At 41.1% G+C, this 26,688-nt stretch overlaps 1 protein-coding gene across 4 annotated transcripts in view; it reads right to left on the minus strand.

The window, feature by feature from the left end:
• The window catches only part of LOC139473774 (E3 ubiquitin-protein ligase SHPRH-like), a 361,380-nt gene that overhangs the window by 132,780 nt on the left and 201,912 nt on the right, over positions 1-26,688 (minus strand). For all 4 annotated transcript variants that reach the window (XM_071256526.1, XM_071256527.1, XM_071256528.1 and 1 more), the window contains exons 18-20: positions 21,382-21,558; positions 4,227-4,334; positions 674-813 (exon numbers count right to left, since the gene is read on the minus strand). In XM_071256526.1, the coding sequence (XP_071112627.1) occupies positions 674-813; positions 4,227-4,334; positions 21,382-21,558 (425 nt within the window). The remainder of the gene's footprint in view (positions 1-673; positions 814-4,226; positions 4,335-21,381; positions 21,559-26,688) is intronic.

Raw genomic sequence — 26,688 nt, forward strand, 5'->3', positions numbered from 1 at the left:
AAGTACATATAATAAAATGTGTATTAACATTTTTGTCAGGAAATCAAAAGGTTATCTCCTTGTTATCACCTCCAGGTTCAGCTAAACATGGGTCCTCCTTTGGTCAAAAGTTTGTTCCCCCTCTAATGAGTGTGACATGCATTGCACACGAGTGACAAACGGGGTGCACACCCGTGTTCAACGCAGTGCACACAGGTATCACAGGCGTGGCGGAATGGGTTCCACACGAGTGACCAACGGGGTGCACACGGGGTGCACACGGGTTGCGTAACGCGTTGCCCATGCGTTTAAGGGGAATGAAGTTCTAGGAAGTAGTGTACCTACCACAGCAGCCACTGACAATGTCAGTTTGGTATTTACAAGAATTTTAGGCCTTTAGGTTTCAGGAAAAAAAGTTTATGATTGATGGACAATGGGTTATGACACACACACACATGAACTTTAAGCTCAGGGAAGCTAAGCACATTTTTATAAAAGTCAAAACAGCTAAAGGCAGCATTTGGCTGCTCTCTGACAATAGGTTTAGAGGCCTGCTGATTTTCAAACATTTCAACCTTATCCTAACATGGTTGATAAACGTCAAATTCTGCTCTGAAAATGTAGACAGATGTAGACAGAAGGCACCATTTTCTACAGATAGTATATGCAGGTTGGGCTTCAGCCAGTTACTTACCTTGAGGCCATTGATATTCCCACACCAGGGTTTGCATGACCTTCAATGTCATCTCTAACTTTCAGTACCAAGTCTCCACCTAGTTCCCGCTGTACCATTAATTCCAGCAGTTGAGCCCACCACTCTCCCTCACGTCCATACTGAAACAAGTATATCATGTTATGCCTAAAACACTTACTGAAACACACACCTGCAGTTCCAGACTTCTGCTATGCCTCTCACCTTCACTGAAACAAACACCTGCAGTTCCAGGCTTCTGCTATGCCTCTCACCTTCACTGAAACAAACACCTGCAGTTCCAGACTTCTGCTATGCCTCTCACCTTCACTGAAACACACACCTGCAGTTCCAGACTTCTGCTATGCCTCTCACCTTCACTGAAACAAACACCTGCAGTTCCAGGCTTCTTTTCTTTTTCTTTTTATAATTTATTATTTTTGTTGCATAAGTTGCGCATACATACATGTATTAGACTTGTCACTACATTTTCTACCATTTTGACCAAAACTTATTAAACTTGTTAACATTCGAATTCAAAGTTGCTGCATATTTAGTTCAGTTGTAACAGTCGGAAAGCTCCCGTTGGATGTCTTTGAAATCTGGCTTTTTATGTTGTATTCTTTTATTAAATATATAATATTTTAATATAATTATCATTATGTTGAGAGGAGAATTGTTTCTTTGGGTGCAACCCAGGAAAACTATTTCCTCAGATATATTTGTATTTATCTGAGCATGCAAAGAAAGCCAGGCTTTCAATTTGTTCCAAAGAGGGTGAACACAGGAGCATTCCCAAAATAAGTGAAACACAGACTCTTTCTCCTTAGAACAGTAACTGCACAAATCACTATCCACGTATCCCATTTTATAAAGACGAGAATTTGTGGGTAAAATGTATTGTAAGATTTGATACTGAAACCATTGGAATTTGGTGGCTTTGGTGCATTTGAAAGGCACTAGGTTATAGCTAGCACGTTGTCTTTCATCTATGTCATGACCAAATATGTGTTCCCATTTCGCGAAATGTTGATTTCCATCCTTATGGTTTGTTATCAATATCTGATAGAGATGTTGGGATCCTTTTTGAATTTTTAACAGGTGAGATAATTGAAACGGTTCCAATGGATAGGCAATTTTGTTCATATTCACAATATTATGTTCCCGACAGTATTTCTTGATTGATTCTCTGATGCTTAAATAATCTAAGAAGTTAACATCAGCAGAATATATCCTATAAAAATCTGTGTGTGTATAAAATTGCCCTTGGTCATCGATGAAATCATTAACAAATTTTATTCCCTTGTCGTACAATTTTCTCATGAAAATAGTTTTGTGCCCCACCCGGATGTTATTGTTTAACCAAACTGATTGAGAAATAATGTCTTTGTTCAGTGAAACATTTTTGTTCAATCCCTCTACGAACATCCACCAACACTGTACAAGATCTCTATAGAATGGGTTGTTTATACAGGAAAGGATATGTGTCTTATGATCTTTACTCATTATTTCATATACGTTGTGTTTAGTGATAAGTGGGGTATTTAGAAAGAAAAGGTTCCGCCATTTTGACTTCGAGGCAAAGGCGCGTCTTATCATAGTTAGTTTCTGAGAATAAATCATCTCTTATTTTAGGATATTTTATGCCACCATCTTCTTTATCACATATAATTTGAGATCTTTTTATTTGGTCTGGTTTGTTACCCCAAATGAAACTAAAACATTTTTTTGGGAACCTATCAATAACGGCATCTGGCGGATTCGAAAGTGCTGAGAATAGATGATTGAGTTTTGGTAGTATCAGCGATTTAAGAACTGTATTTTTACCAATTGGGCTTAAACTACGTCCTGACCATATTGCCATTAATGTTTCGCATTGTCTAAGCTTACTTTCATAATTCATTTCAATCATTTCTTCCAAATCCAGAGAAAAATTGATACCAAGCAATTTAAAGGATTCCTGCTTCCAGTCTAAGTGCCATTCTTGACCAAGGACTGGTCGGCTCGGAGTCAGTATACTGTGTCTGAGTGGGGTATTCATGTTAAACTGCAGGCAAGGTATCTCAGTGAGCTAGCACTATAAATCGGCATCAGTCCGGACTAGTACAAGCAGCCACACAAACACACACACGTACATGCATGTCGCTATAAAAGTGCAATAATCTTGGACGCGACATTAAACCCCATTTCACCTCACCTCAAACATTTACTGAAATACACACCACCAGTTCCAGGTCTCAAACACTTACTGAAATACACACCACCAGTTCCAGACCTCTGCTATGTCTCAAACACTTACTGAAACACACACCACCAGTTCCAGACTTCTACTGTGTCTCAAACACTTACTGAAATACACACCACCAGTTCCAGACCTCTGCTATGTCTCAAACACTTACTGAAATACACACCACCAGTTCCAGACCTCTGCTGTGTCTCAAACACTTACTGAAATACACACCACCAGTTCCAGACTTCTGCTGTGTCTCAAACACTTACTGAAATACACACCACCAGTTCCAGACCTCTGCTATGTCTCAAACACTTACTGAAACACACACCACCAGTTCCAGACTTCTGCTGTGTCTCAAACACTTACTAAAACACACACCACCAGTTCCAGACCTCTGCTATGTCTCAAACACTTACTGAAACACACACCACCAGTTCCAGACTTCTGCTGTGTCTCAAACACTTACTGAAATACACACCACCAGTTCCAGACTTCTGCTGTGTCTCAAACACTTACTGAAATACACACCACCAGTTCCAGACCTCTGCTATGTCTCAAATAATAAGTGAATGCATGGTGTAATCCTCAAACCTTAAAAAGACACCATTTCTGGGAGTTTTCATCAAAACATTCAGTTGTAGTTTCAGAAGAGACAGAAATTGGATGATGTGAGATATACAAATGATAAAATGTAACAGTTTATGACTGCAGGACAAGAAAACAAATATGCCAGATTAAATAAGCTCAAACAAACCATTGACCAAAGAAGATTTGTTAACTTCTAAAGTCAACTTCACAATCAGTGACCTTGACCTTATATGTCAGCCGATCACATGCAAGAACATTACTTGTTGAAAACCAGATCACACTGCCAATACTTTCTGAATGAAACTGTTTCATGAGTGAATGACTTTCAAAGTGACCTTCACATTTGACACAACCATAACATGTGACAGGTATTAAGTTAATTATAGAGGCTCTTTTGTAAGTGATAAATCATTAATTAATCTGATTTGTTTTAGGGGGGGGGGGGGGGGGGGGGATTTGAATTATATTTCATACTTTGACCTCTTGTGACCTTGACCAAAATTATACAAAAGTGACACAAAAGTTGATACAGATTTTTATCATCATTCACATCATTAGCAAGTGGTTGAGAAAACCAATTGCAGCTGTGGTGGTAGAGCTCATATTTGATCAAACACATAAAGCACTGAGAATGTAAACAGTCTATTGTAGGTATTTATTACTATCCCCTACTTTGGAACGTATAGAATTTCTCTCCATACTCTCACTGGTGTTCCCCATCACCCACCAACTGACCTCATCACTGGTGTCCTTCACACTGCACTGTGCTGTTCCCAGCGCCTCTTGGGCAGTTACCACCTTGTTTTCAGCCTTCAACATGTACTTGGTACGCAGATCATTGGCCTGATAGAAGAGAACAAATATCAGTTCAATCTGTTTATGTTGAGGAACATTTATGTTCGAGGTTCAGGCCCCAGGGGATGCAGGTGTCAGATGTTTTACCACGGTGCTGACAAAGTTGGAAACATAATCAGTGAGGACCACAATGAGAGTTTGCTGGCATCCCCAAAGAATGCAACTCTGTACAGTGAATTGTGGCGTCTTAGGCAACTGGACCACCTTTGCCGTCAGTAATACTTCAAATAATTGAAGAACTTGTGCAAACACAACAAGCAATGAGATAAAGTTCAAAATATTTAATACACATGATAAAAAACACATACATCATAATGGTTTTGACACGAACATGGGAGCTGACTGATCCTCATCACAGACGAGGAATGACCAAGAGCTAGGTACTGGTCCTGGAGCCGCTGGGGCGCCTTGGACGGTGGTCTGTGGACCGGGGCTGCGACCTGAGCTCTGGTGTGGACTTGGGGGAGAAAAGGACACTTTAAGATTAGTGGAAATAGCCCAAAGCAAGTGATTGGATGGGTACCACCTTACAAGAGCGAGTGCCCCCAAGTTGTGCTAGGTGTGGTAAGGAAAGTACATGGTGTGCAACAATATACAGAGGTATCACAAGATACATCAACATCGTACAAAGGAATAGACCAAAACAACCGATTCAAAGTATCTGGTCGGAGATGTCCCCGTAACTAGGTATTTATGGACAAGTAATTAAAGACAACTGAGCATTCTTAATAACATCCTCTGGGGTCCGAATATAGCGTGTAAAACAGTCTGACTGCCCAGTGTCTTTATGAGGTGATCTTCCATACGAACAGTAGCAGTGGAAGTCGCTGTCCCAATGCAAAAAGAGTGATAAGAGTATTTAGCTGCGATAAGGCGTGCATGTTTCATGGTCATATTAAGCCACTACAGGAACACTTGGCTTTCCCAACACAGTCAACAAACAGAGGGTCACTGTCCCTGGCACCATGCAATAATTTTACTTGTTTCAAGCAGTTCAGACTGGCAAAAGGGCATTTGTAGTGTGGTTGGCAAACAAGGGAATGACCATACCCTGTCTAAAAATGTCTGTCTTTGAAGCTTTGAGCACGAGAGTACACTTTCCTGTATTATGGTCTATGGTGACATCAGATAGGCTTAAAATGGTACTAGCATCAAAGTCACGAGAACATGTGAACTCTGCACATTGTAGAAAACCAAAGAAGGCAGTGGTGCACATGACCTCCATTACCAGATCATTGAGAGGTCTGAGCACCCCTTTTCATAGTGTACACACAATCTTCTTCAGAACATAGTAGGTTATGGGTAAACATTTAGGCACACCCTGCTCTTGTAGCTTCTTGTATCCATGAAGTAGAGTTCATAGCTGATATAGACCACCAGTGGACACTAAATGGAACACTGTATGCACACCTGCCTTCAGATAGGTAAACCGGATACCCGCAAGACAGAACTTGACAGTTACATACTGTGGTTTTGCCTCTTCAAAACATTAGGCCACATATTGTTGTAGAAGTGCAGAATTTACTGGTGGCAGACCTTGTGCTGTCTGTGTAAGTCTTGAGCATGTAGAGTAAAGGCTATATCTCAGGAGAAAGACAACGTGTGACTGAAAGCCAGAAGCATAGATTGTCTTGGTTCTGGCCCCCACTGCAGCATCCCATAGGGTGTCTAGGTGTCTTGCCAAACCCTTATCAACTGTTAAGGTGTTCTAGGTAATAGAAGCTTGGTAGTTGGGTTCATCAGTGGTGAGAAAGTCATCCAGCAAGTGTAGAACGAAATGGACCTTGTAATTGTTTGTGAGGATCCAAACAATAGCTTGTGATATGCAATAAAAGATACGAGGGCTAGATCGACATCCGAACACTAGGCGCTTGTAATACTGATTGTCCCATCTAAATCCAAACAGGGACCAAAAATCTGGGTGTTCAGGAATTTGCTTGAAAGCGTCTTTTATATCCACCGTACACATACTCGCGCCTTTGCCTACTCTGTTCAGTTCCCGTATGGCATCATCGATTGTCACGCACATTTCCTTATCTATCATACAATTAATGCTAATGATGTCATCGTTGTCATGTGGGGCTGAAAGGTCCAGAATCAGTCGTTTTTTATGGCTGTATTGTCCTTCTGCGATGCCCAGGGGGCTGACCCGAAACACATGGTAAAGTGGGGCTGAAAAGGGTCCAATAATGTAGCCCCGTTCTAATTCTTGACGTACAAGGTTTGTTACGATATCGGGTTCTTTCTGGGCGCTCAGATTGTTTTTGCACTCCCAGATAAAATTGGGCACTGTTGCAACCATGAGTCAGTCCATCCCACAGGTATGCTACAAAGGTCTGGTCAGGGTGACACCTTTGATGAAGAGAGAAAATTATAAAAACAAAACAAACATTTTTTCATTTTATGTAACATGAACATTTAGTATAAACGCCACATGCTTCGCAGAAATCAGATCCTGGCATTTGTTTCACCTGCAGAAAATGAATTCTGACACGTGATGCATTGAAATCATCAGTGAAGGTTTTTCGTTTGTTCGAGCATGACACAATTTACATTCGTTGTCATAGACCAATATTTGTGGTCATTAGAAATGTAATGTGTGTACTTGCTCCTATAGTTAACCATATTCACAGTATGAGCATTTTTGATTAAATGCAATGTTTTTATACTTACCTGACGCTACACAGTGCTTCAGATTCCCTACCTTATATAAACAAACAGTACTGGAACGAAGAGACAGTTTAAACAGACTACTGCCCGTGCCAAGGCATCCACAAGTTATCCCCTCTTCACTGGATGACATCAGACGTAGAGTACACAACGGCGCCAACGGTAAGGCGAAGGAGGAGGACGGAGTCCGGGTGGGCCTATAGGTGTATCGTCAGGTTAGTATGAAAACATCGCATATAGTCAGAAATGCTCATGTTTTACCTTACCTGAAGCTACACAGTGCTTTATTTGACTGATGGAAGGCAGGGTTACCGTGAGAAGCGCCAGGCACACTGAAGAAGCACAACCAAAACCGTCCGGAAGGAAACCCAGCAGGCGACAGCAAAGCGTGGCTCCTGGAACGGCAGGCAAGGGGATAAGATGCAGGTCAAGCCCTTTCGGAACAGAATGGTGATCTGAAGGTAGAGAGAACAATGCTTGACAGAGGGTAAAAGCAAGGTATTCCGTGTCCGACTCAAAAAGAGGGGGAAAAAACGGGACCAAAACTTTACTAGGTACCAACATAACAGTACCTAGCAACCCAAGAGGAACAGCACAAGGGATGGTCCTACTTTGGTAATAGGCGTCAGCAGGGCCAGTGGGGCTGCAAACAGCCATGCTCCTCGGAATCGGAATCGTCGGGGATTGGTTAGCTGCTGGGCCAGGACAAGTGGACCAAAGCTATGTGTACCCTCGATATGTGTACCCTCCACCAAAATGTTGCGAAGATAATGGCTGGCGAAGACAGTAGTAAATGACCAGACCCACCCCTCCATGATTGATCAGACGGAGACTTTAGCATGGAAAGCCAGCAAAGAAGACAGGGCATGCATCTCATGTGGATTGGAGGCTGTTGGTGGTGGTAAGTCAACATGAAGATAAGCCCTAAGGATGAACAGCCTCTTGCACTGCTTGCGATGCTGCTGAGACACCTAACGTCAGAGGGCCCGAACTGGGTAGAGGGCGAGCTCCAGGTTATCATCAGCCGACGATCTCCAAAAAGAGACAGGACGTGAAACTGCTAACCGGGTTGGCCCGGCAATCGGTTTTTGGCGATAAAGTCCCAACAAAGGCCAAGGTGAAGCAAACCGTGAGGACACTGGTCGAACCAGACACGGGTCACATCAAATTCATGAAGCTCGCCCACCCTGGCAGCTGTCGCAAGGGCCAGGAGAAAGCAAGTCTTTCTTGGTGAGATCTTCAAACGAGGCAGACGTAAGTGAAGCCTGGCATAAATCCTGCAAAACAACATTGAGATCAGTAAGGCGCGACCAAAAGCAGATCCAGAGGACAGGTCTGGGCCGCCTTCTGAATGACCTGGGGGAGAGAACGCAGTTCGTCCGACCCAGGACAGAGCGAGGCCGGCTACCTCCCAAGCAGCTGGGTCCTGGACAGGAGACACGTACACCAGCAATTGGTGGTTGCACACCGTTGCGAAGAGATCCAAGTAGGGAGTCCCCAGGCGATCGCACAAGTACCGGAAGGCTTCTGGGTGGAGCATCCACTCTGTAGGGGACGGACGATCGGGTCTTGACAGGGAGTAATACACCACCGTGGAGTTGTCCGATGCAACCATGAGACAGCTGTTGCAGGGGATCTCACGCCAATGACGAATCACCCGAATGACCGCCTCCAACTACAGATTGTTGATGTGCCACGCACGTTCAGAAGGAGTCTAAAGACCAGAAGCGGTTTCCTGGAGAAGGTGGGCCTCGAAGCTTGTCATTGAGGAACCACTCAAGACGTTCGATGGAACTAGTCACCACTCCAGGAACGGATGTAAGTGATGGATGGCAGGATCCATGGAGTGAAAAGGATAGTGTTCCTTCCGAAATCTCGGAACTTGAATCGATGGCTGGACAGGCAGTGCCGTAAAAGCAGTGTCTTATGACCTGGCCACATCAGCGCCTTGCCCAGGCAAAGAACAAGGGTGATGATCTGCAAGCCAAACAGGCATATCGGCAGGAGTGAGAGACTTGTCCAATGATGTTTCATTATAGTCTGGCATAAAAGGCTGCTCATCATCCGAAGGGTGGCGAGGTGACGTTAAGGGAGGAGTCCAGACGTCTAGCGCCCAGTGCCAGGACGCCAGGAGCACGTTGAGTAGGCGATGTTTGGCGAGATGAAAAAGCGTCCTGGCGACCTTTGGAGCGTGGGAAGGTCAGGCGAACGCTGGCGACGGTCTGGCGATAGCTGACAAAGATTTGGCAAAAGCTGGCGATCCAGCGCGCGATGGCAACAGCCTGGCGAAAGCTGGCGGCGGCCTGGCAAAAGCTGACAAAGATTCAGCGACGGCTAGTGACTTTAATGGTGTTAGCAGTGGAGTCGTCAGGAGATCAGCAACAGAGACCAGAAGAACGGCAGGACGAAGTATCTGATGAGGGGCGGGAACGTCGACTTGGTGGCTGGCGGGAGCTGGCAAGATCCGAGCAGACGGGCAAAGTAGGTCGTCTGGGCAATGCTGAAGTAGTTGCTCCCAAAAGGCACGAATCGCTGAAGGATTCATAAAATCAAGCGGCGCAGATGGCGTAGATTTGGGAGGAGCACCCAAAGGAACCATCGTTGGCATAGTCGAATCCGAAGTCGGAGGGGCTGGATTCGACAGAGAGGGAGAGGATGGTGGTGGCGAAGTATCAGGCATCTTCCTCCTAAAAGCAAGTTGTTTCTGGCGACAAAGAAGCGCCTTTCTGTAAGAATTAAAGTCTGTAATTGAGTGTGCAATCAGAGCAGTGATGATGAGGCTTGCAGTCACCTTCCCGAGGCAAGAGAGTTAACTGACTTTAAAAGTTTTATTGTGATAAAACGAGTCTTACATCGTGAAGTGCATCAAATCACTTGAGCACTTTGATTAAAAACATGAATAGATTTAGAAAATATCTGTTGACAACGAATTAGCGGTGCAAATGCTTTGTAAATGCTGCAGTTGACCGAAATATGCATGACACTTTACGAACCAGATTTCGATTTTGGAGCGCGATTTTGATTGGACTATGCATAGACTCGTTAGTCCAGCCACAATGTAACTCCATAATACCAGCCTAGTTCGGCAAGGGTGGAAACTGGACTTTTATAGTCAGTTCACTCACTTGCCTCGGGAAGATGGCTTGCAGTAGGGGCAAAGCTGATGAGAGTCTTTTCCCGACTTGGTCCTTTTACATAAAGCACAACGCACAGAATACATTCTGCAAAAAAATGTAAACAGCGCATAAGTGTAACGAGCAGAATCACAGATGAAGCAAAACATGTGATTGGACAATATGTGAACACACAAGCTTTATATTATAACACAGTGTGAAGCACGACTGGGAGCAATTCAAAAACATAATACGCCTAATTAATAGGAACTATGTCAATAGAAAGTTATAATCAACAAAATAAATGAGAGATTCACAAATAGTGTAAGAAATTTATAGCAAAAGGTACATTAACGCGCTACCTCGTAAACATGAGATGCATGAAAGTTAAAATGGCGACCAAGTCGCGAAACGCGCAAAGTTATGCAGCCATCGAATTACAAGCTGTAAACCGCAAACGAGCGGATATATCAAGTATGGTAAGGATATATGGGTGTAACACCACCTGAAGACGAATATGAAGACAATGACAAGGTAAGAAGAACTCTGTTCCGTATACACGTCTGTCCGTGAGGCAGACAGAAAAGAATATGAGGAGTGGGGGCCAAGGGGGATAACTCGTCAAAGCCTAGGCACGGGCTGTAGTCTGTTTAAACTGTCTCTTCGTTCCAGTACTGTCTGTCTGTATAAGGTAGGGAAGATAAAGGTCAGGTAAGGTAAGACGTAGGCTCTTCGTTTATTGGGGCAAGACACTTTACCCTCGCAGACCAATATTCGTGGTCTTCAACTAAACTAGTTGTCGTTGGACCAATATTCGTGGTCTGTATAGAATCTAGATGGACCAATATTCCTGGTCCTTAGAAACGTAAAGTGTGTACTTGCTCCTACAGATAATTATTCATTCCTGCATTCGTGGTCATTCGTGGTTTCTTTATTTTTCATTAAGAGAATCACATTTAATTTCCCATATGTCATAGGAAGAGAATCACGTTTAGTTCCCCATATGTCGTAGGAAGAGAATCACATTTAGTTTCCCATATGTCGTAGGAAGAGAATCATATTTAATTCCCCATATGTCGTAGGAAGAGAATCACATTTAGTTCCCCATATGTCATAGGAAGAGAATCACATTTAATTCCCCATATGTCGTAGGAAGAGAATCACATTTAATTCCCCATATGTCATAGGAAGAGCATCACGTTTAGTTCCCCATATGTCGTAGGAAGAGAATCACATTTAGTTCCCCATTTAATCGTATTATTTCAAGAGGAGTCAAAAAGACAAAAGGTAGACATGTGAACATCGCCCTCCACTGCGCAACAAACATTGGTTGCAGAGCAAGGTTTTCTGCTTATTGAGTGTTTATCTTTTGTCTCTTTTACTTCACTTTGATAGTTCAGGCGGTTTCTTTGTAAATCAAATTTTATTACATTATCTGTGAATATTATTAGTCTTCATAGGCCCACGTTTAAACAAGAATAATGTCTCATAGTTTGGAAGTAAAAGTGGATTCTAATTAAGGGATCAGAATTCTCAGAGGACGGTAATAAAATCGTGAGAAAGTCAGAAAGTTCTACATCAAAAGTGGATTCCAAAAAGACAGAATCCACAGATGATGATTTAGATGTCACTTGCTGCTTGAATAAGAACAAGAACAAGAACTTCCAACACGTAAAACAATTGATAGTCTGTTCTCTTCACAGTAAAGCTGTTTGTATAATTCTAAAGCTCTTGAAGGCTTACAAAAAAGCTGGTGAAGTTGATAAGGCAAAGAAAACAAACATTAAAATAGATGAAATTGAGGAAGACATAGATTCAGCTATTGATAAAGCACAAGTGTATCTTAGCAACACGTTGGATTCAAGTTTGTCTAAGTCTATGATATCGGGAATACCTGATATATTTCATTCAGAAAAAAGTCAAACTTCTCATGGAGCAAAAGGTAGCAATGGTGATGGTGCTCAGAGCTGCAGTTCTGATGGTAAGCACACAGAGCAAAAATCCAAGAATGATGAACAGGTTCCACATCTCAAACCAGAATGTGATGGAACTCTTGATCCGGGGATTTCGTGTCGCAGATGTCATAGCACAAGAGAGTTGAATCAAAACAGTATTGGGCAGGATCTGTCGAAGCAATTGAAACGAGTTTCAATACCTACGTTCTCTGGAGATATAAAACACTATGAAGGGTGGAATGCCGCATTTATGGCTTGTGTTGACAGTGCTCCAGCAACAAATGAATATAAATTGTTGCAACTCAAGCAGTACCTATCAGGTGAACCTGCACAGCTTGTTGCCAAATGAGGTCATAGTGCAGTGGCATATGATATTGCTCTTGAGCCTTTGGGGAGGAAATATGGAGGCAAAAGACGACAAATATCATTAAAGGGGCACTGATCTAACGCAATTCCCCGGACTGGTTGTTGCCTTTGTTATTGTTTCTTTTCCTGTGAGTACCCGGATGATACGCAATGCAACTGACCGTGACCAGAGACTGGGCTACCGTCTGCAAGGAGAGCTAAATAAACTTGGAGGCTGGAGGCAATATTTGTTTTACGCATTTTTGCATAAACACTGATTGGTTTACTGTGATCTATAAAGATTTCGACAAAGGGCGCATGTTAATTAATTTCTTCTGCCTAAACAAACAGACAAAAAGAACGGCGGAGCTCATCGGATGTCGTCATTTGGAAATACCCCAGATGGTTATAGTTTAATACTAAAAAAGTATTCATGCAGTGAAAGCATTTTCAGATTTCGGATTGCGTCGATAATACGATTTCTACTCCCTTGTTGTCATCAACGTTTCTCGTATAACCCTACACCTGTGTATTTGTCGTCATTCACTTGATGCTCAGTTAATGAATTTATTACAGGTACAATTAATGGTAGCGCCACATAGATTACCTGACAAAGGTTCCCATTTGGCATTTATTGTGTCTGGGGTAATTATTCAATCTAAGTCCAGGTTTGAAGTGAGGTGAAATGTGTGTTATGTAATATGCACGTGGCAGCCCAGCAAGAGATGAATGATCAGTTGATTTACTTTTTTTGTAAATCAACAGATCGTTCCTAGTCATCAAAGGATTAACAGAAAATATGTTGATTGATTAATCACTGTTATCTTGCACAGTGGAAATGTCAAAAGTGAGTGTTTACATGTCTAGGTTTACTAAAACAAAGGGAATACACTCATATCATGGCATGAAGAGAAAACAACATACTTTGTTCAAAGGGTTAACTGATAATACGTTGATTGATTGATCATTGTTATCTATCACTCAATGGATTTTTTAGGAACCGTGGACGTTATGAAAATAGTTGTCACGTGGGCTTTCTCAGCCGACCCTTGAGCCTTGACACCTATGTGAAACACCTGAAACAATCTAAGTGATCAGTTGAGAAACGAACACGGGTTATAATATCCCGAAAAGATATATATCTTTTAGAATTTTTTATTGTTACAGAGACACGTGACATCGAATAAGTTTCTTTGTATAGCTTCAGATGAGTTGGATATTGTTCCTTTGTGTGGATATTCACGGATACATTCCTCGAACAAGGAAGCTGCCTAAAATTTATACACATAAATTTGGTAGGTTGTAATTATGGTATTTGCATTTTGTTTTCCTTCATTTGAACCTTTTCCTTTGTAAGCGTGTATATATTACCGTCAATTTGTAAAATGTGATTCTCTCAGGCAATTTATAAAATGTGTAAATATTTCAGTCATTTTGACTAAAAAATCTGTCCAGATTGATTAAGACGATCAAAAGGGCCTACAAAAATCACAACAGATTATTATGTAGGTTTAGAAGCCAAACAACATAGAAATGTACTTTTCAACGTAATATTTTCAGTCTCTTGGTGATGACATTAAACATCAAAATGTTTGGAATTCGTTATCATAATAATACAGATGGAAATGTTTTTCAGTCACTTTGTAAAATAACTGAATATTTATACGTTTAATAAATATGTTACACATTTTGACAATGCCCAGGTGAAATATTTACTTTGTGTTGCAAGTCAAAATAGTGTAAACGAAAATCGCAAAATTACCAAGCAAGTGACTTATCAAAACTTCACAATTACCGATGCTACCCACAAAGATACCTACATTTCCTTATTATCTCGAAAACTGTATTTCATTTTGTTGATCAATGTGACCATACGCCCTTATTACTACCGGTATCCATAAAAGTGTCTAATGCGCTTACGAATGGCACAGCAGAGGTCGCGAACTAGTCTAGATTTCTGTTATACATCCGGGCACTCACTGGGAAAAAACAATAACAAAGGCAACAACCAGTCCCGGGGAATTGCGTTAGATCAGTGCCCCTTTAAAGTTAGAGGAAATTTCTAACGTCAAGCCATTATGCCCACAAAATGCCAGAGGTCTAGATAAGTTTGCTGACATGCTAGATGTGGCAGTTGTTAGTCTCATAGAGGCTGACAAGATAGAGGAGCTAGGTAATGGTTGTTTGTATTCGTTGCTGCTGAAAAAGTTAACTGAAAGCATGAAAGTTCAGTATAGTAGATGGGTCTTTGAGCAACAAAGACAGGAATCTGTTGAGACTCTTCGTGAATGGATTATTCAAGAAGCAGAATTCAATACTGTAGCCTCTGAAGTTAAACATGGCTTATCAGAGAATTCAAAGACATCACAATCTAGACAACATAAAAGATCAGGTATGTACTTTGGTGCACAAGGTGTAAACAAGGCACAACATTGTCATGTCTGTAAAAATCCCCATTACAAGATTTGGCAATGCAGAATATTTAAAAATCTTGATGTTCCAAAACGATGGGATAAAGCAAAGGAACTGAATCTTTGCTTCTGATGTCTTGGAACAAAACATCATGGACATTTATGTACCATATCAGATAAATGTGGTATAGACAGTTGTCAAGCTATTCATAATCGCCTGCTACATGACAATTACAATACACACTGTAGTGGTGCTGGAGTAACTGATTAAAAAAGTATTATCTCTGGGAGTGGCACAGAGAACTGAACACAGACAACCACAATGTCCACATCTTCCCGAGGCAAGAGAGTTAACTGACTTTAAAAGTCCAGTTTCCACCCTTGCCGAACTAGGCTGGTATTATGGAGTTACATTTTGACTGGACTACCGAGTCTATGCATAGTCCAATCAAAATCTCGCACCGAAATCGAAATTCGGTTCGTAAAGTGTCATGCAGAATTCGGTCGTGTGGAGGATTTGCAAAGCTTGTGCACCGCTAACTCATTGTCAACAGATATTTTCTAAATCTATTCATGTTTTTAATCAAGGTGCCTCGGGAAGATGCAATGTCCACGGTGAAGAAGCAATCTCATTTCTCTGCACTTAGAACCATTCCAGTTGTACTGAAGAATGGTTACAACAGATTAGTGGTCAATGCCTTGTTAGACGATGCAAGTACTCAAACATACATCAATGAAGATGTTGCATCAGAGCTTGGTCTGCAGGGTATCAGTAAAACAGAAACCTTTGACAGTGTCTGTTGAATTTGGATTGGAAAGTATTGATGGCTCAGTTGACATGCAGATAGTAGCTTTGACAACTACTAAAGTCACTGGCAGCATGAAAGTGTTTGACTGGCAAAAATATGCACAGAAATGGTCTCATTTAAGGGACATACAGTTTCCTAATTTAGGTTCACGGCCAATCGTTGACATACTGATAGGTATGGATTACCTGGAACTGCATTCCTCCCGTGGTGATGTCTGTGGTAGGCCTGGAGAACCAGTGGCTAGACTCACACCTTTGGGTTGGACATGTGCAGGGAATGTAACAGGGCTCCATGTTAATCCAGAAACAAGGGACAGGTACATTCTTTGTCAACAACATTGACACTGAACACAGTAGGGAAAGGGACATGGATCTTTTGGTCCAACGATTTTGGGAAATAGAAAATGTTTCCAGCTCTAATCCCACCATCAGTTTGAATGATCAAATGGCTGCTGAATCTGTACAATCTTCTCTTCAGTACTGCAATGGTAGGTACAAGGTTGGGGTTCCTTCGAAAAGACAGCTGATGAACTTACTAGTAACTATGATATTGTTTTCAGTCGGTTGTTGAACATTGAAAAGAAGTTGTCCAAAGACAGAGGCATATGATGATTTCACTGCACAATATAGTGTAACGGAACGGCCAAAGACTGGTCGATAATTACTTGTGGACAAATTACTAAAATAAATGGATGTTGCCACCAGTCACAAAATGTGACAAAATAAATACCAGAGCTTGGAGACGAGGTTTAGCAAAAACATATCACAAGGATCTACAAAGTTACGAATGTCGAAACTAGCGAAATGCAGAAGGATCACACAACAAGTAGGTAAAGTTCAATAACGAGTTTATCAATTATTCAATGAACTGAAAAATCTTGTAGTTTGAACTGTACGGGAAACATCAGTCGCTCGGCACTGTCTGTCACATCGTGGCTCTAGAATCCGGTACTTGTTTGTATCCCTCCAACGATTGATATATCTGAACTGTTAAAACAATTAAACTGTACAATAAACTTTGAAACTTGAAAATGTACGAACTTGGTTGCAACCGGAACTGGATCCATATCATGTAAACTATACATTTCGGAAGTCATGTGACCCAGAATGGATGACAATGAGGCCACACCTCCAAGAGCTATCAAACTGCAATTTAAGTCAGCATTAAGTCAAATCCTAACTAAAGCTTGGAATTAAATATATAGGATCAATTCTAGAACGATCCCTGTAAACATCTGTAGATAAAAACCATTGACTGTGATGGCATCATCACGCAACTTGATAATGTAAACAATCCAGTCGGAATGACCTCGGACCCCCCGGATCACGATGACAATCGACGACTGTCAAAACATCTAAATATAGGCTGTAAACTGTAATATTTTATACGGACGACAAATCACTTGCGACTTGTGATAACTGTAACTGTAACTTGTATGCTTGAATAATCTTGGAATAATCTTGGAATATTCTGTCGGAATAAATTCGGAATAAATTCGGAATGGCTGTCGGAGTCTCGGAACTGTCAGACGTCCTCCGGATGTCCACAAAGGGAAATAATCACTAATCCACGATCAAATACTTAATAGAGCCAACCATGTATTAATATAAGCCATTTAGATTAAAAGCTATACAATAAAAATCTCTTAGAATGCGAAAAATATAATTTAGCAGTGACATAACCCTGAAACCCTACCTTGCTTGTCAAAGTCAAAATTGCCGCCCCGAAGTTCAACTTGACAGGTCTATTTATAGGTGACGTAAGGTCACATGATACGCAAACGTGACGTCAGAAAATCCAAGATGGCGACTGTAAACATGACTGACGTGACTCAAGTTGGAATTTACTGTTATACTTGATTCTGTAACTTGGAAAAAACACTGCTTAAAGGTTTGTCATCCTAATAACATACAACATAATGCTGGTACCATGGTTGAAATGAGTATGATGGCTGGAAGTTGTTCCACTGTCATAAAAGGCTGTAAGTGTGATCTTTGAAGTACCTGTTAACCTTGCTAGAACAGGAATTTTTGTTACAATATCAACAAAGGTTACATCAGGAAAGAGCCTGAAAAAGAAATTTGAGAAACGAAATGGTTCTTACCTCATTGTCTTGACGTGAAACCAGACAGAACAACAACAAAAGTCAGAATAGTCTCTGATGCATCAGGAAAATGTAACAGTCTGTCCTTGAATGATACAATTGATCATGGTCCTAAGTTACAAAATGATTTGTTTGAGATTTTGCTAAGCTTCAGAAAGCACCCAGTTGCGATTATTTGTGATATCGCTGAGATGTATCTCCACATTGTAATCTGTGAAGGAGATCGTTCTCATTTCAGATTCCTTTGGAGAAGTATGGACCAGAACCAAACCCCTGATGTTTACGAATTTACCAGAGTTATGTTTGGAATGAATTGTTCTCCTTTCTTGGCACAATATATTTAACGAGAACACGCCAAACATCACGAAAGAGAATTCCCTTTGGCTGCAGAAACAGTTCAGAAATCCACTTACATGGATGATAACATGGATTCGGTAGAAAGTGATGGTCAGGCAATAGAACTCTATGAACAGCTAAATGCCTTATGGAGTTCAGCAGGTATGCATGCCAGAAAATGGGTATCTAATTCAACACAGGTTCTAGACAACATTCCTCTTGAGGACAGATTGAAGGAGATCAATATACACATGCAGGAGTTGCTTTCAGTTAAGGCTCTTGGTCTGACATGGAATGCAGAAAGTGATGACTATCGTTTCTGTTACCATGTCCAAGGCAACAGTTTTAGCATGACAAAAAGAAACTTTCTGAGAGAGACTGCAAAGCTCTTCGATCCTCTTGGCATTTTAGCACCTTTCATCATAAAGGTCAAAGTTATCCTCCAAGAAATATGGACAACAGGTGCTGGGTGGGATGAAGTTATCAACCCCCAATTAGAATAGAAAGCATGGCAGTGGTATCAGGAAATAGAACATCTTAGATCGATTCAGATACCAAGATGCATTCAAGTGGCTTTTGATATAGAAAATACAATGCTGCACGTTTTCGCAGATGCTTCACAAGAAGCATATGTGGCTGTTGTGTATGCAGTCACTATGGACAAAGGTGAGGTGGTCTCAAGCAATCTCGTAGCTGCAAAGAGTCAGGTGGCACCTCTTAAAGCAGTCAGTATTCCAAGAATGGAATTGCTTGCAGCTGTCATTGGAGTTAAACTTCTCAATGCTGTTGAAATAGCCTTGGCAATAACACCTCAGTCTGCAACACTATGGTCTGATAGCTTAAATGTGTTGTGGTGGGTGAAAAGTCTGAGTAGAAGTTTCAAGTCATTTGTGGCAAATCGTGTTGGATACATCCATGAGAATACAAATCCTAGTCAGTGGAGGTATGTTCCCTCACAACTGAATCTGCAAATATTGTCAGCAGAGGTGCTCAAGTTCAAACATTGGAGAACAGGAAATGGTTAAAAGGCCCTGAATTCATGACTTCAACTGAAAATGATTGGCAAAAAGAAGTTGTTGACTTCAGTCACTGATAAACTTGAGAGACGAATTCCTCATTCATGGACAGAATGGTCACGTTAGAGTTGTGGAGGTTCAAGTTGGACAATCAAAACTTTAGAATGGAACCGTGATACAGAGAATTAATTTTCCAGTTCAATGAGGCTGCAAAAGAAGAAGATTTGGCATATCAGATCAGTATTCTTGTACATAGTGAAAATAGTGGAATTTTGATTGGGATTGTTAGTTCGTTGGTTTGTTAGTTTGTCTTCATGTTGAAATCTATTGGTATTAGTTGATAGACATGGGTGTATCATCAAGTGGGGGTATGTTGAGGAGAGAAAATAATAAAAACAAAACAAACATTTTTTCGGTTCATGTAACATGAACATTTAGTATAAACGCCACATGCTTCATGGAAATCAGATCCTGGCATTCGTTTCACATGCAGAAAATGAATTCTGACATGTGATACATTGGAGCAAGACACGCTTTACCTTCATGGTCATAGACCAATATTCCTTAGAAACGTAAAGTGTGTAATTGCTCCTATAGTTAACCATATTCACAGTGTAGGCTTTTTGTTCGTTGGGGTAAGACACACTTTACCATCGTAGACCAATATTTGTGGTCTTTAACGAAACTAGTTGTCGTTGGACCAATATTCGTGGTCTGAATATTATTCAGATGGACCAATATTCCTGGTCCTTAGAAACGTAAAGTGTGTACTTGCCCCTATAGCTAATTATTCATTCCTGCATTCGTGGTCATTGACCTCCCATAGTTTCATTTTTCATTAAGAAGAGAATCACGTTTAGTTCCCCTTAAGTCATAGGAAGAGAATCCTGTTTAGTTCCCTATATGTCATGGGAAGAGAATGACGTTTAGTTCCCCTTATGTCATAGGAAGAGAATCCTGTTTAGTTCCCCATATGTGATGGGAAGAGAATCACATTTAGTTCCCCATTAATCGTATAATTTCAAGTAGAGTAAAAAAGACGAAAGGTAGACATGTGAACGTCGCCTTCAACTGCGCAACAGACTTAGTTCCTCTTGTATGATGTTAGCTTTTAGTGGTGTCAATTCCTCAGCCAATTGTTACTTGTTGACACCATGTCACTCATTGAAAGTAGTGTTGGATTTTTTGCAAACCAATTTGTTGTAATATTTTCCGAAGCAAATGGAGCACACATGCAGAGAGTACAGAATATGCATGCAGCCACTGTCCTTGAAATTGTTGCAGACTTTCTGTCCCTGGTACCATATTTTTTGTCGACCATGCAAATCTGTGGTGCTGTTTGTAGTGCTAGTGGAGGTAGCATTCTTTTTCCCAAAGGTATATTGTGGGCCAACTTGTTTGCAGGTGTTCGTCAACACGGATGGATATGTGGCTGTGTGGTGGCTGATGCTACTGCACAGGTCACATGACCTACAGCAAAGGCCAGAAGTACTTGTATATATTCTGGTGTCCGGAACGCCCCAGTTGATGTGCGTACCCCTCAGGAAGGAACAGCACGTACAGATGACAATGAGGAATCGGGTGAGGCATATTGAACAGCGCTGCCCCCTCTTCAGGCCGTTTGTTTATCGTTAAAATTCTCCTTGTACAGTTGTAAGATCGTCTTCCTTCCCTATGATGCAGGCACTGTGATGCCTCTGGCTCAGGTCAACTGTTGTCTGATAAGGAACAGCTCTGCCTGTCACACTCGCTCCGACCTGTGACCCTACATGTCAACTGTTGTCGGAAGTTTCATGTGATGCAGATGAAACATTTTCTACAGGAACAGCTGTCCTGGTTCTCCTTGACGTCCGTTTCGGTGCCATTGCCGGTGTTTTAGGTCCCTTGCTGACATGCAGGAGGTGGTGCGTGCAAGCGGCAGTGGGTCACAATAAAGTTATAGCAATTATTGTCGCAAGTCTTGTTGTCCTTCTAGTTTGGGAGAGGAATGGAGAGAGACGGGGCTTTATGGGCAAATAGGCTCATGTGCGTATGTGTATGCAAGACATGTGCGCATGCGAAGAGGGGGAATTTTGAAACATTACCAGGGATAGTTGTAGGAGTAAAATGTACACATACATGTGAATAAATTAAATTTTTAATACACAGGACAAGCATGTAGTAAGTAGAAACAAAATACATTGAATTTACACAAACCACAATATCAAATTATCATAATAGTCATATCTGTTGATTAATGATCTTGAGAATAAATTGATTTGGGTGAAAGCACTCACCTGTTCATGGAGTTGATGGTCCCTGAGTGTAGGGTGGACATTGGCTGGCTTTATCATTAGGATCTCATGAAGGTTGTGGAGGGCATGAAGCTGCTGTAAGTCATCTGTCTTCAGGCGACCTTCATGCTCTGTCACTGACCGCAGCACACAGCGGTAGTTCAACACTGCTTCACTGTACTGTAACACAACAGTTGATCAATCAATTAACAATTATCTGGCTGTTTTCAAAGGATTTTTCAATAATCTGAAAAAGACATTTCAACAAGCTATTTGTCAGAACTTCTTTTTGTATGTGATGGATCATCTGGGACATACATATACATATACATATACATATGTACTCTGAGTCATTGTTCAGAAACTTTCATTAGTTTTTCATGAGACAATGCTACATATTCAAATTTATACAGACAAAATCATTAAATCATCAGCGTGCAAATCAACAACAGTTATAATTGTAAATAATTAAATTACTACAACATCTATTACACCAATGCCAGAAACCCTGTATTTTGGCTGTCATCACACTATGAAATCTTCACATTTTCAACAGAAGTACTCTTCGCTGTCAATTATCCGTAACCAGTTGAGATACTCATGGTATCTCCCTTCCTAAAGCTCTGTGCATGTGCAGCCAGAAAGTCTTCACTTCAGCAACCTATATGCAGATCATTTGGGAGGTGGGGAGGGTTACCATAGATGTAAAAGAGGTAGTAATTTTTAAATTATTAACAATTTATATTGTCTGAAAGTTCATACAAATACAAAAGCTCTATTACATCAGAATGTAAGCAAGGGATTGGTGGGTTCTGACATCTTGTTATGCTCTGGAGGAGTTATAGTCTGAAGTTGAAAAGAAAATTAACCAAAGAAACAAGTCAATATAAAATTGTTATTAGGAAGCAGCACAGAGATACGGTGCTGTGGTGGAACTTGGCATTCTGGCAAATATGAAGGCGGAAATCCACCACCATGGGTACAATTAGAGGTCCCACATTCACTCCTTGTACTGGACTGAAACATACGGGAGCCTGTTGCTGATGCGGGTGGCAAAAAGATCTAGATGTTGGGTATCCCATGTCGCCTTGATCTATACTCACATGCAAAAGAAACACAAGTCGAGTATGCAGTATTCATGTTATTTATTTTCAACAGTAAAGACAAGAAATACTATTAGGGCAAGATTGACAAAAATTTGACTGAAGACAGTTTAATGGATTAAATGGCAGATGACATAATTGTTTTTATCAAATGTTAAGGGCTTACACAGTTTCGGGTCAATACCAAAAATGTCAGTCAATACCTGGTGTGATCACCATTAGCATTGATCACTGCAACACATCTGTACATTGAGTGGATCAGACGATTTGTGAAGGCCCTAGGGATCCTCCTGCACACATCCAGAGCAGCTGTGCATAGTTCATCGGCAGTTGTAGGGACTGGGCGCACCTTGTGCAGACACCTTTGAACCTCATCCCACAAGTGTTCGATGGGGTTCAAATCAGGACTGAGGGCTGGCCACGGTAGAACATGGATGTTGTGTTGTTGCAGAAAGGCCATTGTAGCTCTGGCAACATGGGGACGAGCGTTGTCCTGCTGGAAAATGTGTTGTTGATGTTGTGCAAAAAATGGAACAACGTGGGATCTGATCACTTGGTCGATATACCGATGAGCAGTGACGCTGTGTCCCCGACCTTGACCAACAATCAGAAAGCACATGGGTCCAAGTCTTGAATTAAGTCCAATCCCTGCCCATATCATGAGGCTAGGTCCACCCCATGGATCCCTTTCCACAAAGTTTCTGTCAGCACAATGACGCCAATTGTGATGACCCTGTGCCCACTGAAGTCGTGCTTGTCGATGCCGTGGTTGGAGAACAGGACGACGTGCTGGTCGGCGACATCTGAGGTTGTTGGAACGGAGACGTCGGATCACAGTGTCCCGGCTAATGTGTCGATTATGTGTTCCTATGGTCTGTCGAGCACTTTCACTTGCAGTTAGGAACGAATGTTGCTGATATTGACGGGTAATCTGCCGATCTTGTCGAGGTGTGGTAACCCTAGGATGACCGCTCCGAAGAAGGTCATCTGTGGTCTGTGTAGCATTGTATCGATGCAGGAGACGGTAAATTGTGATTATGTTAATGTTGAAATGACGGGCAACATCTTGGACAGACTCTCCAGCTTCCAAACGTCCGATAGCCTGGTTTCTCTGAATTTGAGTTAGGCGTGGCATTGTTGACCAAGGAGTGGTAGGTCCATGAATCGGCCACAGTTTTATACCCACTTCAGTTCGTGCATTTTAGATTTCGTGAGAAATGGGTGCATGATACCCAAACATTCATTGAAAAGGTGCGTTTTGGCGATTCGTTTTTTATGTTGTGCTTTTACTCGGGGCTTCCAAAATGCAACCAAAAATATTGATAACACCATCAGGCTTCACTACATGCTAAAACTCGTATCAATTTATGGTTCCGTGTTTGTTACCGATTTGCTTAAAACCACCTGCGTTTCTTTTGAGTGTAAGTATATTTGAATACCTCGGGATGGAGGGACCATTTCATGGGCACTATGTTGCTCTTCCGACAGGCAATCTGCATTGATGTTTAACTTAACCCGGTATGTGTAATGCTTACATCCTGCAGGTCATCAAGTCTGATAAGGCAAATGATTCGACATCGTACCCCCTTAATGCTATGTACACACTACACAGTCAAGTCCCGTTAATCTGACATTGTTGGTTGCATATGATTATGTCAGATTAATGAGTATGTCGGATGAACGAAATAAGTAGTATAAACGTTCGTGATCGAAAATTGGACAACTACACGATAGATAACGATAATGAAAATGAAATATTCATATTGTTGTGTTAAATTGTCAGCGGAATATGTTTTCTAATCATGCAACCAAACTAACACAAAACTACTGTTACGGACTGTATGACTGATTCAAAATTGGCTGATTTTTAAAGCATAGTCTGGAATGGAAGTCGCTAATTTGAAACTAGTGCCGCAATGCTTAAGAAATCTGCTTTCTTAGTGGCTAATGACCACTTCGTGTAAGTAATTTCATTGGTCGGTCAAAGTTCGCGAAAGGTTGTTCTCGGGTGACATGTAACAGGATGTCCTCAGTGGTAGCAGGAACTTGTATCCGAGGTAAATGAGATTGAGGTAATCTAGGCATATGATAAATCCTGTTTTTGTTTTTTAAAGCAGTAATTGTTTATTGTTGCAGCTTTGTAATATGCAGCTGCCAGCCAACTCGTCTTGCATGAAAAAACTTGCTGTGTACTCGCAGGCAGATGACCATGGAGTACGCTGATCATTGTGTCGGATTAACGAGATTGATTAATGAGTGCTTGAAAATTAGATGTGTCGGTGTCGGAGTGCAAGACTGTCAGATTAACGGGATAGCACTGGTTGAATCGGTTCCCATCATTTGTGTCGGATAAAGCTGATTGTCAGATTAACGAGTGTCGGATTAACGAGACTTGACTGTATTGTGGTGATGTCTGAGGTGATCCCATACTTTAATTGCTTGGATAATAGGCCTCACTTCCAGACAAATGATATGCATGTTCGTGTCTATGTCTGGACAAACCCCTTGAACTGTGACATTATCCATGTGAGCACCCCAACCCTCACCTGACACATCTGTGTGGAGGCGATGTATTGGAGAGGGGAATATGAGCATAACATTCAAGCCACTGTTGTTCCAACAGAAGGCCTGAAGGGGGTTGAGTTAGATCTTCCACTTTGATATTTATGGTAGTGCTCATCTATGCCCAAAGTGGGCGTAACTGTAACTTCCCTCTGTAGGTTAGATCTTGTAGAGTAGTATAGGTAATGGAGATTCTGGCTCACTTCCACTGGAGCCAGATTTATACCCAATACTGCTACTACAGAGAGAATTTTTTTATGCAAAAATGATGATGCGCACAAACGATCGTCATGAGACTAAACTAAATTTTAATGAAAATATTCTCTATTATTTATACTAATACGCATACCATTATTTTTGAACAAAGTGATATTCAACATTTTTACTAAGTTCTTCATTCATTTTACTGGGAGACCAGACTATATACTCTTTTTCAAAATTGGAAAGAAACAATGGATGACCATATTTAGTTGGTTTGACATCACTGATATAATATATACCCTGTGGTAATTCTCACCATTTGATAATTTTGTCCCGGAGCATAAATGTTTTTGTTGACATTATTATAGACTTATGTAAGCATTCGTAAGCAACAATATGAAACAATCTATTTTTAATCTCCAACCAGTTCTTTGGTTTTGGCACGGAATAATTGATGCTCTTGTTGTCTTCGTTAATACCACTGGTCTTACGAGAATTTGATTGAATCTCCTGCTTCATTGCATTGTATTTGGTGAGTTCTGACAACACTAAACGAAACTTATCCCCGGATATCTTACACTCAGCCAGTGCTGTTAAAATATGATCCTCAATGCTGTTCAACTTTGCTTCGGCGAGTATCCGAATATTATCATGTTTTAATGCTTTCTTTCAACTTATGAGAAATAAATTTTATCACTATTCCTGCCAGTCCTGAGACTCCCGCCACTACTTCCATACCAAATAGGATAAGCGTGGCAATTATAGTTGATAATAATCCAACACCGGATTACAAGCGCGGTGTCAACTCCGTCGAGAGTATTCACAGCTCTGAGATACTTTTTATACAATCCAAGTCTCAACTCCCTCTCCTTTTCTATTCGATGTTTTATGTCACTTATTTGATGTAATCGAAATCCATCTTTTCAGATACTTCATCAAGAACTGGATATAAACCCATAATGTATATTATTATATCATATAATAGTCTTTAATTGGTCTTGCTTAAATGTTTTGAGAGTATACATCAACCTAATAAATATATATTATGTGGCATAAATATCTAAGTAAGAGAAATGCTTTCACCTTTATTAACTTGGACCCCCTCAAGGGTTGCAACGGGTGATACTCGCATATAAATAATACTGCAACGTCGACATTGGTGTTTCTTAAGCCATTTAATTGATAGACCTGGTAATATTTCGAAGGCATCTTCTGGTGCATCTCCAAACAAGACTTCAATAATAAGTGTAGAAAGATCAGATATAGCATTCAAGTTCTGTTTTATATCATTGAATTCAGTAACCAAATTTAAACTAACATTTTTTGTTGCTGGATGACTCAGTAACATATGACCTGGGTTTTCTGGTAGGGGAGAGACTAACACCCTTTTTCGTTTTGAGGGGATATAAGCCCCGAGTACGATCCCACTATTCATTATCTTAGT

This window comes from Haliotis cracherodii, unplaced genomic scaffold, assembly GCF_022045235.1.
Source record: "Haliotis cracherodii isolate W230 unplaced genomic scaffold, xgHalCrac1.p SCAF_3, whole genome shotgun sequence".
In the NCBI taxonomy this organism is placed as follows: Eukaryota; Metazoa; Mollusca; class Gastropoda; order Lepetellida; family Haliotidae; genus Haliotis; species Haliotis cracherodii.